At 36.2% G+C, this 13,298-nt stretch overlaps 1 protein-coding gene across 4 annotated transcripts in view; it reads left to right on the forward strand.

Moving 5' to 3' along the window:
* The window catches only part of TAB2 (TGF-beta activated kinase 1 (MAP3K7) binding protein 2), a 67,885-nt gene extending 56,214 nt beyond the window's left edge, over positions 1-11,671 (forward strand). For all 4 annotated transcript variants that reach the window (XM_062572369.1, XM_062572367.1, XM_062572366.1 and 1 more), the window contains 4 exons: positions 5,340-5,500; positions 6,090-6,183; positions 7,532-7,612; positions 9,719-11,671. In XM_062572369.1, the coding sequence (XP_062428353.1) occupies positions 5,340-5,500; positions 6,090-6,183; positions 7,532-7,612; positions 9,719-9,864 (482 nt within the window). In that variant the 3' untranslated portion in view covers positions 9,865-11,671. The remainder of the gene's footprint in view (positions 1-5,339; positions 5,501-6,089; positions 6,184-7,531; positions 7,613-9,718) is intronic.
* Positions 11,672-13,298: the final 1,627 nt, after the last annotated feature.

The following is a 13,298-nucleotide window of genomic DNA, read 5'->3' on the forward strand; positions in this document are numbered from 1 at the left end:
TCAAAGGATCTGTTTTGCTTTGTTCCAGTGAAAAAAATTCATACGCATAGTCCAGCTCAGGAGCAAAAGAAGGTGTGTTAGACCTATCTGAAGGTGCTGCTGCCTGCCACTACGGTTGTTCTGGTGAAAAGCAGAAGAACTGATAGCAGGAATATTCCTTTCTCTGTTGCATCACCTGATTCCTATCCAGGCAGAGGTAGTGTCTCTTACTAGAATGCTTAGGTATGAGGAGCTGAGCTTGATGGCAAAAGGCAGGATAGGAACAGTAATCTAAAAGCATAATCTGCAATAAGGATTTCAGATTGGCGATGAAGTAGGATAAAGAGAACTCCAGTCTTGTCAAGAGCAAAATGACTCTTGGCCATTGGAGGGTTCTGTGCTTCTCTCAGAACCTGTGGCAGTTGTCGATTCAAGAATACCATTCTGCTGTCAGCCTATACCCATGAGACTCTCTGGTAAAGCTTAGGGCTTGTCTGCTTGGTAGTTTGTCTAAAACCTACAGTTAATTCCTTGGTTAGAGTGGGAGATGCTTCTTCTGTGAATCTGAAAAATCTAAACCACATTGACTCACAAGAAGGTCGGTTTAGTTCTGAATGAAATTCATTTTTCCAGGTTTCTCGGAGGTTTATCAGATACAGAATTACACCTTTCTTATGTATGTATGCAAGTTACAAAATGATGAAATCAAAGATCTGGAAATTAAGAAATTTCAGAATAAGAGTTATCTGAGGAGCTTTTTTCAGTTATGATCTGTATAGGTTTTTCTGCTTTTTTTTTTCTTTGAGATTACATTCCTGCTTTTCTCCCATGTCTTTCTCTGCTGTTCTGTGCAGTGACATAGCAGGTAGTAGAAGGCTGCCACTGATCTTTGTCTTGTTTGCTGCCAGACTGAGAAAGTCTCTGTAACCGAACTGTTCAGAAGCAGTTGCTAATTGTATGGTTCTCTGTGGGATTACAGCTTTAGATCCTGTAGACTCACTTGTGGAAATGTTGACAGCACTCATCCACTAAAGAAATCAGTAAGAATTGATATTAATGCTACTGGAAAAATAATGCTGGAAGCAGGCCTGACAGGACAGCTAAAATGGATAGATTTTGATGCTAATATATTTAGTATCAGTTCCTTACTATCAGTGCCTCATTACTTAGCAGAGATTTTAATAGATAATATAATTAATTTTTATTGCTCTAAAGTGCCTGATGGATGAACAACATAGATCCTGTTAGAAGCTGACAGTTCCATACTCAGAAAGAGATCTATATGTTCAGTCAATATGCATGCAAGCATATGTTGAATAGTGAGACTAAACCATTGTTTAGTACTTTATTCTCTCTGTATAATGGAAAAGATAGGCAATCCTATCAGGAAAATGTATAACTACATAATTAAATTCCTAACTCAATGTTTCCATACTAGAGAACTTAAGTAGAGGTCTCTTATTTCAATGCTACTTAGCTTTAGACTGTCTGACATATTTTCTTTTCTTTTTTCCCCCTTTAACTAGAGAAAGGGAGAGGATGCATACTTACAGACTTAATCATCTCTACAAAGTTTTTTTTTTTTTTTTTTTTTTGTAAATATACTAAACTAGTTTCTTCAGTTGTTAACTTGACATTTTTCACAATTCTCACTTTTGTTTCTTGGAAGTTTTAAAGTTTCTAAAAAGAGAAAATGATGCAGGAAACATTCTAATCTGTACATTTTTTTAAAAAAAAAAAGGACTTGAGTGGAATAGCACTGTACCCTGTGCTCCAAGAGACCTTACCATTCATTGCATGATGTGATTTGAGAAAACATACTGCTTTATTTTGACTCTATATATCAGGCCCCACTCTTGCCTAGTGCTGTATTTTAAAAATTGAGTGAAAAGCATATTGGAAAGACATAACAAAAGTATCGATATAAACTGTTAAAATCAGTTAAATGACAGATTTTGTGCACTTTAAAATACAGATTTTAAAAATATGCACATACACAAGTCTGTCCTCAGTGTTTCATATACTTGCTGTCACTAACTACCAGAATTCTTTTACTCGTAGGTCTCTATAATAGAATGAAATTATTTAGTGTTCCTAGATTTGCCCTTTTCTTAGAAACGCTTAAGATAGCAAAAGACACTCTAAAACAGTAATTGTTTACCTTTTTTCAAAGCATCTGCAAATCTGCTTATGTACAAACTTTCAATTTTACAATTATATTCAATACTTGTTTGAAAAGAAATCTAGTAAAGCAGCAATAACCCTGTGTCCTCCAGAGTTTCATGCTCCCTTTATCTATGGTACCCAGTCTTTGCTGTAGAAAGTGTACACTTTGAATGAGAAAAACAGTGGCATCTGCCAGAGAATTGATAGAATCAAAAGGAACCATTCCCACCAATTTGATCAATGTGAAAACGCTGAAATTGAATGTGCACACAGTGCCCTATTTGCACATAATTAAAAAGCCAAACATGAAGTGTGTTCGGATTGTAGTACACTAATAAGGAATCAAGGAGGCAGACCTTGTACTACTTCTGCTAGCAGGCTTATAAATAGCTTCTCTTTAAGAAAGTCTAAATAAACAAGTGTAAGCCTGAGCCTTTCTGCTTGTATTTCAAGTTAGCCAATGCAGAGCAAACTTGATTGTGTCTGTGCTACCCACTTAGACAGAGGCTCATTCCTGCAAGCAAAATGGTGCTGTCAAAGCCCATTAAATGCCTCCTGATGGACAATGTAAACTAATGCTAGCCGAATAACATTCAATTCAGGGATGTGCTTTACAGTGTTTTGTTTGCTAGCACTTTCATTTGCTCTAATCAACACTAGAGGGAGCTAAAAAATTACTTTCTTCTGTTAATACATAGTGCAAGAGGGGAAACAAGGGGGATTTCCTCCCCCTTTTTTTCCCCACAGTTGCCAAATCGGTAGTTAAGTAAGTTTATCAAATATTATGTAAAAGCCATCACTTGAACCAATGGCTTGTCAGACCCTTTTCCAAGTTATTTTTAATAATGGAAGTTTGATATAACAGTGTCAAATGGTGGTTGTTCTCTAATTATAAGAGTAATTTTGTTATGAGAGTGCAAAGTTCACTGGGATTTTAAATTATGGAATAGTCAAAATAGTCACTAAGCTGACAGGAGCATGAATTGGATTGTGTTTAAAAAGTGACATGAAAATGAAAAGCACATAGGCATCTGTCAGTGTCTTTCCATAATGAAGCCCCCAAACTTGGAAGATGTTGAAATATAAAGTTGCATTTGCTTTCTCTTTGCAAGAAGAGCTAGAAGAGAACAAAGAATGCAAAGTCTTCCAAAGACGCAGCCTTGCCCTTAGTCTTACTCTTAGATGCGTGCTATAAGGTGTCCTGGGTGTATTCTGACAGTGCTCTTCTCTGTGTACCTTGTGCGATTTGTTCGTAGATAATGAACAGCCTATTTTAATAGTTTGACACGTCTACGCAAGGATCCCGAGTCTGTTTTGTAGAGCACAGCTATATTGCTGTAGATCAAGGACCAAACCAATAGCCTGGACTTTGAGGAGGTCACCTAACAGTAATACCAAGGCAATGAAAATAGAAGATTCTACCTAAACGTGGAAATCAAATGTAGAAGGAAAAAGATTTGTGCTCTCCCAGCAAGAGTAGGGGTAGAGTAGACTTGGATTTTCTTTCTTCATAGTTGCAGCTACGTTTGTTGTTCTTTAAGTTCAGAAATGGAAAAAAGTTCCTTTTTTCGGTTGTTTCTGAAAGACCATTTGAGAGAGCACACTGTATTTTGAGACTCCTTACCTGATCTGAATTCAGTCTTGAACAAAAATCTGAATCTTGGTATTTCAGTTGTCACGTTGTTAAACTACATCAAAGCACAGCTGCAGCTTTAACCATAGTGTGGCTAGTGGCTGTTTGAATAGGTCTGTAAACATCTCTAAATTGAACAAAAAGAGAAGGAAACTGCACTGTCGTTTCAGTATCTTTAACATATGACTCAAATGAAGGCCCAGGCTGAATCTGGCTAAGGCCTTGCGCTACTATGACGTGGTGCAAATAGTTTGGCATGGTGCCTCTGTTTGAAGAACCTCTCAAAGACAAAATACAATGCGTGAATGAATGAATGGGCAGGAATAGCAGCAAATGGCAGTTCTATCTGCTGAAGATATGGAAAGTCTCATCTTTTTGATATATTTTTTTTCTTTGCGGCTAGTGAGAGAACGTAACCAACCAAATTAGAGTATGTTTAAACTTTTCATACCAGAAGAAATTGTGATAAATTAAACCTCACATGCCAGCAAGAGTCTTTATTTGTGAGGCAGAGATCCAGTGGTTTTTTTAATACCTGGCATTGCTACTTATTAATAATTTCTGCAATGCTTTAAAGGTGCCAGTAGTTTCTGAAACCGATTACAGCCCAAATGGATTTTAGTTATCTAATGAATGAATGAAGATACACGAGTTGAAATGATTGTTTGGTTTATTTGAGATTTTTTTTTTCATTTACATAGAAAGCAGTTATTGCTTCAAGCAATGTTATATACCCATATGGTGACATCTACCTTTAATGAAATAAACTTTTTGAGTATGAATTTGTTAGCATATTCTGCTACTTGTGGGTTTTTTATAGCTTTAAAAAGTTGTGTTTATATGCTAATTTCATCATTTCTAAATTAGGTGTCATTCACTGTGATTTTTCTTATGAATAGTAAGCAGCATCAGAAGTTAGAAGCTGAGCTAATCATTCTGCACGATAGTTTAGGGATAAATTGGCATATACACTAGCCTCTGTGATAAATGTAGCTGATGTTTACCAGCTGTGTTGCTTGTAGTGTTTTCTGACTTGGTTTCACTTGCTATAACCTGCTGTGAAAAGAGTACTGGGTTGTGTTTGATTCCCAATCACAATAAAAATCAAAATCTTCTTTCGTACCTAGCATATATTGCATTCTATAGCAGACGCATCTCTTAGGGAACAGCTTTGTACTATGTGTTTGACAGTGGTTGGGTTGAATACAATGCAAGGAAGTGTTTGATTTCAGTTTCTAGTAGTCATTCTGGTAAAACATCTTGAAAAAGAGAATTTGGGGGTATGTGTTTGTTTTATAAATTACAGGTGGTTTTTTAGGTGATCGTCTATTACGTTGGTTGACTTTTTCATTGTATTTTCTCGTTGTATTTTAATGCAGTGTGCATTTAAATTCCTTTTGTCTTATGACAGAGATTTTTCTTGTAAAAAGAATGGAAAAGTAATCTGTGGAAATATTTTTGTCTCTATTTTCCTTTGAAAAGAATATTAACTTTCATCTTTATCTGATGTTGCCATGTAAAGGATAATAAATTAGATAAAATGGGACTTTATGTATTGCAGCTTTACTGGTACACCAGAAAGCGAGGATGGAGCGACTTCAACGAGAACTTGAGATTCAAAAGAAAAAGTTGGATAAACTAAAATCAGAGGTTAATGAAATGGAGAATAATCTAACACGAAGGCGCCTGAAAAGATCGAATTCTGTTTCTCAAATTCCATCAGTAAGTTGAAACGCCTGTAGGCTATAAGCTTAAACCACAAGCATGGTCTGTCATTAAAAAAAGATTAATTAAATAATTTGAATTTAGTAATTGAATTTAGTTATAGATACTATACCTAGAATTACAGTGGTGGGCAGCATAATTTAGAGGTTAAATATGCTTTATTTAGCCACAGCCTTTCAGTCCACCAACTGCTTTGTGCAGTGTTGCTTTTAAAGGTAGTCATAAAAGGTTTTTATTTGGTAGTCTTTCCTGATGTTCTTAAAGGCCCGGTGATCTAAAGGTTGAGACTGCAATTATTTTTTATTCTTCGTCAGTATACCAGTCTCAGAGAAACTAGTTAATACTCCAGCTGTCAGTGCCAGAGGGTATGCCAGTGATCTGGTGGACTATTGGCTGTGCTCTAACCACAATCCGGGATTGCTCGATCAGCTCTGAAGTCTGATAAGAGAAAATTCAGTGAGTCATTGTAAGGGAAGATTCTTTTGTCTTCACTTCAAAAATAACTAAGTGCTGTCCACCTACGTGTGAATGATAACTGATAATAAAATGGGAAAAATTAGTCTAACAGGCAGATTTATTTTTTCAGCTGGAAGAAATGCAACAGTTAAGAAGTTGTAACAGACAGCTGCAGATAGACATAGATTGCCTAACCAAAGAAATTGATCTTTTTCAAGCAAGAGGTACAGTATGTTCTTAGTACATCAGCAACTGTAAACATTGATTTTTCTCTCTCTCCTTTCACCGGCTGCATGTTTCCAAAGCAGCTGTGTTATAAATGATGGATATACACGCTATTTGCAAAATTATCACGTTAGTTTGAATGAAACTCTGAAAGTAATTGTATTTTAAGCCTTTGTTGGCTTTATTATTTTCCTAATTTCACTGTCATTCCTGTCTCATTCTTGGCTCAGAAGTGAGAAACTTGTCATGCCATTTATTTAATAAATGCTGGAAATAGTCTGCTTGGTTATTTCAATATCAAAGTGGGGGGAAGTAACTCTCTATATAGGCATATATGTGTTTCCTCTAATCTTTCTCTTCTGTCTTGTAGTCAGCATCTCTAGTTAGCAAATATGAAATGCAACTGTAACTTCCACTGCGTGCTCTTGCTTCCACGTTCCTTGTCTGCAGGAACACAGGCTTTGGTCATGAGTGTGAAATTAGGACACAGCCGAGCCAATCCACAGGCTGCCAAAAGGGAGGTCCTTCTCTCTCTCTGCTCCTTGCACTTACCACTTAAAGTGCTCTTGCCCTGTATTAGCTTTTAGACCCTTTGCAGAGCTGATTCCGCTCACTGATCCCAGAAAGTTGGGTTGCTGGAAAAGCCTGCTACAGCTGATGTGTGGGAGAGGCACAGGAAGGAACAAATGGGGTACCGAGAGAGGAGGACTAGTACTTTCTGCTTTTGGCAGCAAAAAGTAGTTAAATCAGTTATGAGCCTTGCAGGTTCTCTTTCAGACAGTGTACTTGCAGATAAGGAGAAAGTAAAACAGGTGTACTGAAGGTACACTGAAAAATCTGCCTTCCTTTTAGGTGAAAATCACGTAAAATCCAATACTCAAAATGCATATATTGATGCTTTTATATCTGTGTGTTCAGGCTATGTTTCAGGTGTTAGCAGTTCCAGTAAGTATATAGTATACTGCGTAATAGACACACACCTCTTTCAATACAGTTACCATATGAAAAAAAAAGTTTCAGGCAAAATATCTGAACAAAATGCCTTGAAATGAGAAAGTGGAAGAAAAGGGATATTTGAGGAGTTTGGTCTGTCAGCTAAGAACAAGGGAGTAGGAGTCAGGGCTCCTGGTTTCTGTTTCTGTCTTTACTTTATATTGTATATTTTAGAAAATAAAATTCTTTAAGTGCATTGCTGACACCACCAATGTCTCATTCATGTCTACATTGATACCTTGATGACAATAAGTGAATAGTAGTACTATCTCTTGGAATTACTGCCAAAAGAAATGATCTGCTTTTGTACAAAGTTTCTTTTAAATACTGTTGCATTTTCTTCTTCATTTTTAGGACCACATTTTAATCCCAGCGCTATTCATAATTTTTATGATAATATTGGATTTCTTGGTCCAGTGCCACCAAAACCGAAAGGTACTGTACCTATTAAATTTGGTTTTCATACTAAAATCTGACATGCATCTTACATAGTGTTCTTTCCTGTGAATCTAGTTAAAATGTTAATCATGAAATAGATTACTTTTTCAAAAGCTTACAATTTTTCCTGTTTTATTTGCATTGAAGGTAAATATACTTTTATATGCTTTTGTTTCCTCTCTGTTGACACCTTTGAGAAAGAGAAGTATATTAAATACAATATGTTTAAAGATGGCTAATATATTGGGAGGTAGTTTAAGCAAATGGAGAAATCCATTTTTAAAAACAAACATAAGATTTATTGCTTAGGGATGAGTGGAACTTGCAGAGAGGACTTTATCATTGTTCTTGGTGAAGGGTGGATTTATTTATATGTACAATAATTCGGTTTGGTTACCCAGACTGGGAGGATTTTATGGCTTCTGTAAAATTTGTATTAATTTTACATTGAAACCCTTCATAGTAGTTTTAAATACAGCTTTAGGTAGTTGTAGAGGGAGAGGGATATTCTCCTCTACGTATTATATTCCCAAGTTCGTTAGTCTTAAATATTTTTTCTCTTTTTGAGTTTTGCATTTTACTTTTTTTGCCCTAATAGGATGTCTAACAAAATAGAATAATTGCCTCTTGTGTGTTACATAAAGCAGAGAATGGAGTTAAACCGGTTTGCAATAGCATGTTATGACCTATAAGCAAACTGTCAGATGAAGAAATTGCAAAATGTTGCTGTCCAGTATTTCTGTCCAGGAGGTTTCCCATGTAATATAGGGGTGTGTGTGTGTGTGATCAGTTAGCAGTAACTGTCCTTACAGAATCTCATCTTACAGGCTTCTGACCATTCTGTATTTTCAAAATGGCCTATGTAAATTGGTATTTTTGTTCTCCAGACTATTTGCAGCTCCTTCAAACTGCTTTTGTCATGCATGCATTTTAAGTTTGCTGTGCTTCTTTATCCAAGCTGTTAGTGAAAATACTGAATAAAATCAAATCCATATACAGTCATATTAGACATGTTGTTTTACAACTGAACCATGAGAAATCACTGTAAAAAGAATTTATGAAAAGTTCTGTAAATAATGTTGTTCCCTTTACAGTACATAAATCTAGATACTATTGCTACTTTCCCATCAAAGAGGAAGATGAATTTTAATTGTCTGTGATTAGTTGTTGACATTCACATTGACTCATCTCATAAATTTGTGTTCAACAATTTGGTAAAATCTGTTTTGAAAATTTGAAGTTAACTCTGACTGGTTTCTCTAAAGCCTCTCTTAAAGAAAGAAAAGATTAAAGTATTAGTACTACTTTTTAGCTCCTCAGTAAATTTAAAAATAATAACCAGATTTTTTTTCACTGTTCACAAAAGAATGATAAATAATTCTTTTTGCAGTTGTGATATGAATCATTGTAGTTCAGGAAGTTGTCTCTGTCACTTTTCGGCAATTGTAGTAGGTGGGTGGTTGCTAATGAGATGTTCTCAAGTTGAAATAATTTGGTAAGAGACTTTGCTGCAGTTGCCTAAACCAGGAACCCTTAACTTCAGAAGTCACTCTTTGTCATCTTTATTCTTCTAAAATAGTCAAAGATTGTTTTCTTGCATATCATACAAAAAGATGCACTTGTAAAGAGTGCTACAGAGCATGACAGAGAAAGACACTGGCTTGCTTTAGTGTATCTGACTACTTTTCTGACTTGAAGAGCAGCTCCTGTTAGTCTCTCTAGGGTCAAAATGTTAAATATGTCAAAAGCTAACGGAGCACATACTTCATGTGATAAGAAATTTTAGACTGCTCCATATTGTCCTTTTAAGTTTTGTGCGTGTTCCCCATTTTAATTTCTTCATTTCGTCTCGTTTGCGTATGACAACTTTAAACTGAAACCAAAAGAAAAGCAGGGTGAAGAGCTGGGAAACTTGCTTTTTGTAATTTGAACATTTGCCACTTGGCTGAATTACCAAGCTGTTCTCAAGGAGTGGTTAAAAGCCACCTCTGTCACTTGTAACAACTATGCAGTTCTCAAGAGCAAGACAGTTCAGATCATCTCAGTTTTTTTTCCGTGGTGTTCTTGGTTATAACTACTTATCTTCTCTCGTTCATGCCGCAGATCAGAGGTCCATTGTGAAAACACCAAAGACTGTTCCAGACACAGATGAAGATGAGGGAGCTCAGTGGAGTTGTACTGCCTGTACTTTTTTAAATCATCCGGCCTTAAATCGCTGTGAACAGTGTGAAATGCCCAGGCATTTCTGAGCCAACAGGCCCATTATCTTCTGTAAATTATAGCAAACCTACAAGGAACTGTCCAGTCATTGAGGGGCAAAAAAGCATTTATGCGTAGGATTTTTGTAAAATTGAAGGTGTGACAAGATGGTATTTTGCTAATGTTAAATGTCAGCCCACAGAGCTAGTAATACCTCAGTGTTGTGTCACAGGCAGTTGAAATTCATCGGCTAAAAGGTAATCTGCTGAAAGACTCAGTTGCCGGCTGCCTAAACCGTGTACAGTATTACCAGTATTCCAGTAATACACACCATGTTCAGTGCTTGGGTGTTGCCCATCCTCTTTTGTGCCCTGATGTCACTACTGAATTTTGACAGGGGAAAAGAATAGAAGCTAGAGTTTTTGTTCTCAGAGCTTTCAGTGAAACACTACATGCACAGAGGAAATCTAAAAGGAACAAGATTTAACTATTTAAACTATTTGCTGCCACATGGTGCCTTTGATAAAGGGAGGAACTTCACAAATCAGTGGTACTCTTTGCCTTGTCTTCCCTGAAAACATCTCTGTGAAGCCAAAATCAGTACAATCACATCTAAAGATGAAAAGGAAAAACTGCATGCGTTGTCTGTACAATACACAGTGAAATACCCCCAGAGCTTTTCCTACTGTACATAGCTCTAGAGCCTGCTTTAAGTGATTTCTTTTCTTCACCTTTATTATTTTCTTGTACTTCTGTATGTATAGTGTAATAGTCCTTTTGTTAACTTTCTTTTTTTCCCTTTAAGTGATTAAGCACGATCATGTCCCTTTTTTAAGCTTTTTATCTGAGAGAAGCGATGCCTTAAAAGTAAGAGCATTAATAAGAAACTATGCACAAAATAGCTTTCCTCTGCTCATTCTGTACATTGCTCTTGTAAATGCTGATGATCTGTGAAGACCTGCAGATGCAGCGTGGTAAAAATGCAGGAAAAGTTGGAAGAGTTATGCATATAGTTCACTCTGTACACTGAGTTTTACGGTGGGTGACACAAGGTAGTATTTTGTCTGGCACAAGGAAACTTTAAACTAAGAAACTTTCAACCCACCAACAGATCAGCATCCTGTTTAAGCTTGCTTCATCTGCTGGGTATCTTGCAGACTCTTGAAGAGAGATTCATTGGGGAAGTACATACAGTGCCAAAATCAACAGCAGCAGCAGCATACAGCTTTGTTCAAGAACTTTAAATGCTTTCCTGTTTTGGCAGCCAGTTTCTAAACCTGACTTTGTGTTGAAGTCTCATATTTATAGAAAACAAGGATAGCAATATTTAGGACAACTGAAATAAAGGCTGGAAAAGAGAAATCAGACTTGAACACTGAAGCAACCTCAAGCATCTCTGTTTTGATGTGTTTTTTTTTTTAAGGAAAATATTCACGTGATCAGGAATGTATGTAACTGAAATCAAGAAAATGGAATTAAAGTACAGTATGTATGAAAGACAACACACCAAGAATTATGTAGCAGCACTTAGAGTGAGGCTGGAGGGAGTGCTAACAATGTAGCAAGGGACAAAGTAGACTGTCACCCACTGTAAACATTTGCCAGTGGACATTTTTATTAGGAATTTTACAAGTGATCTATGTGAATGCACAAAGGCCTTTGTTCTGAAGGCTTTGCATATTTTTTTATATGGGAAGAAAATGCCAATCCCAGGTAATTAGGCAGTAGACCCAAAGCACTTGCATTCAATGCATTTTGTTTATAAAACGAGGCCTTGTTTTTCAGCTTCATCTGCAGTTCTATGTGAAGATTGACAAATCAGTTTTTACCTGTTTTATTAATAAAACCTAATTTGGATATCTTGAGTTGATGGTTTTGTGATTTAGCTGGGTAAACTGTCTTTGTAACAGATAAGTTATTTATAAAAATTAAAAAAAAATTATATTCTATTGTTTGTTTTCGTGATTTGTTTGTTTTTTCCATGCTGTGAAGCAGCAAAGTATTCAACTAAAAATGTTTTAGCAGTATTAAAAATAAGTTGATTTCCTATGATCACAGGTTTTTATTAAGCCTTTGTTTTATTGAAGTTTGTATCTTGCCTCCTATGCATTATTCTATTAATGCTATCCCTGTGTGTGTGCACGTGCGTGCGTGTGCATGTGTGTGTAAGGGATGTATTACATAGAATTGAATGCACAGGATTATGTGTAACTGTATACTAAGGAACCATTCATTTCTTCACAAAGTAATAAGCTAGACAAAGGCCCTTCTTGTTTCGTGCTTTAAGGAGTTACCATTTTTAGAATATCTTCCTAATTTGAAATAGCAACCACTCGGTGGTGATGTGCATAATAGTTGTGCACTATTACGTTAAGTACAATTCAAGGATTTAAATGGTTAGGCTAATGGGCTTATACTGACTTTCGTGTTATGCATGTTACAAAGCTATGAGATACAGAGCTTTCCCGGACATGTCTTTCCCGCTTGGACCCTGACTAGACACGTTTGATATGTGGAGCTGGCACAAAGTGATGCTGTGTGAAGGCCCTTCTGGAGACATCTTTAAACAGCTTTAACTACAGATTCAGCAAAAAACATTCCTTGCGTAGATTGATCAGCCGAAATATCTGAAGCCACAGCGTGAAAAATAGTATTTGGAGTGAGGAGGCAAGAGTGTTTTTCAGATGTATTTAAAAAGCTGTTTCAGCAGTGAGTAGGAAAACATGTTTCTGGAAATACGTAAATTCTGTTTCTTATTCAAGTGTTTAATAATCCTTGTATTTACTTGTTTACTAATTTTCTGAGAAAAATATGTATTTGCCATTCTAACTAATGGCTGTACAGAGCCATCAGCACATTAGTATAAGTGTACTTCGGGCAATTTTCAATAATTATCTTGAAACAGTGGAAAAAGAGGAATTACATCTCTGGTGCCTTTTATTCTATAGATTTTTACCTTTGCCACTAAGGGTTTTATGTTCTGTATCTATATTAGGTTATGTATAGCATCATTTTCTATTGCTTCAATTTGGTCCCAGTATATTGTTATATCTGTATTGTGTATTTTTAAAGGTTAGGATTTTAAAGATTTAAATTCTAAAGGATGAAATAGAACTAGATTTTACTGCTGAATTTTCTCCTTTTCCTCCTAAAATACAAGAGATGAAATGTTTGATGCAGTAAGGTTAAACTGTGTATCATGCACATCAGTGGTTTGTCTTAGATGCTGACTTTACGACTTTACATTTCTATAATCTATTTGTCAGGGGTCTCTAAAAACAAATGTATGATGTCGCTCTTTAGTAGGGAGGGAGAAGTGCACTTCTTGGGTTTTTCTTGGAGTGTTTTTCTTTTTTGATGTATGTGAAATATTCAGCATTTGGTGCAGGTTCAGGGTTGGGGTAACTATGAGTGAAGGTGGCAAAACAGACAAAGGTGTGGTAATCACGTTGCAGATTCAGGTCAGTTCTGTGGCAGAACATAA

The sequence above is a fragment of the Rhea pennata genome, chromosome 3 (assembly GCF_028389875.1).
Source record: "Rhea pennata isolate bPtePen1 chromosome 3, bPtePen1.pri, whole genome shotgun sequence".
In the NCBI taxonomy this organism is placed as follows: domain Eukaryota; kingdom Metazoa; phylum Chordata; class Aves; order Rheiformes; family Rheidae; genus Rhea; species Rhea pennata.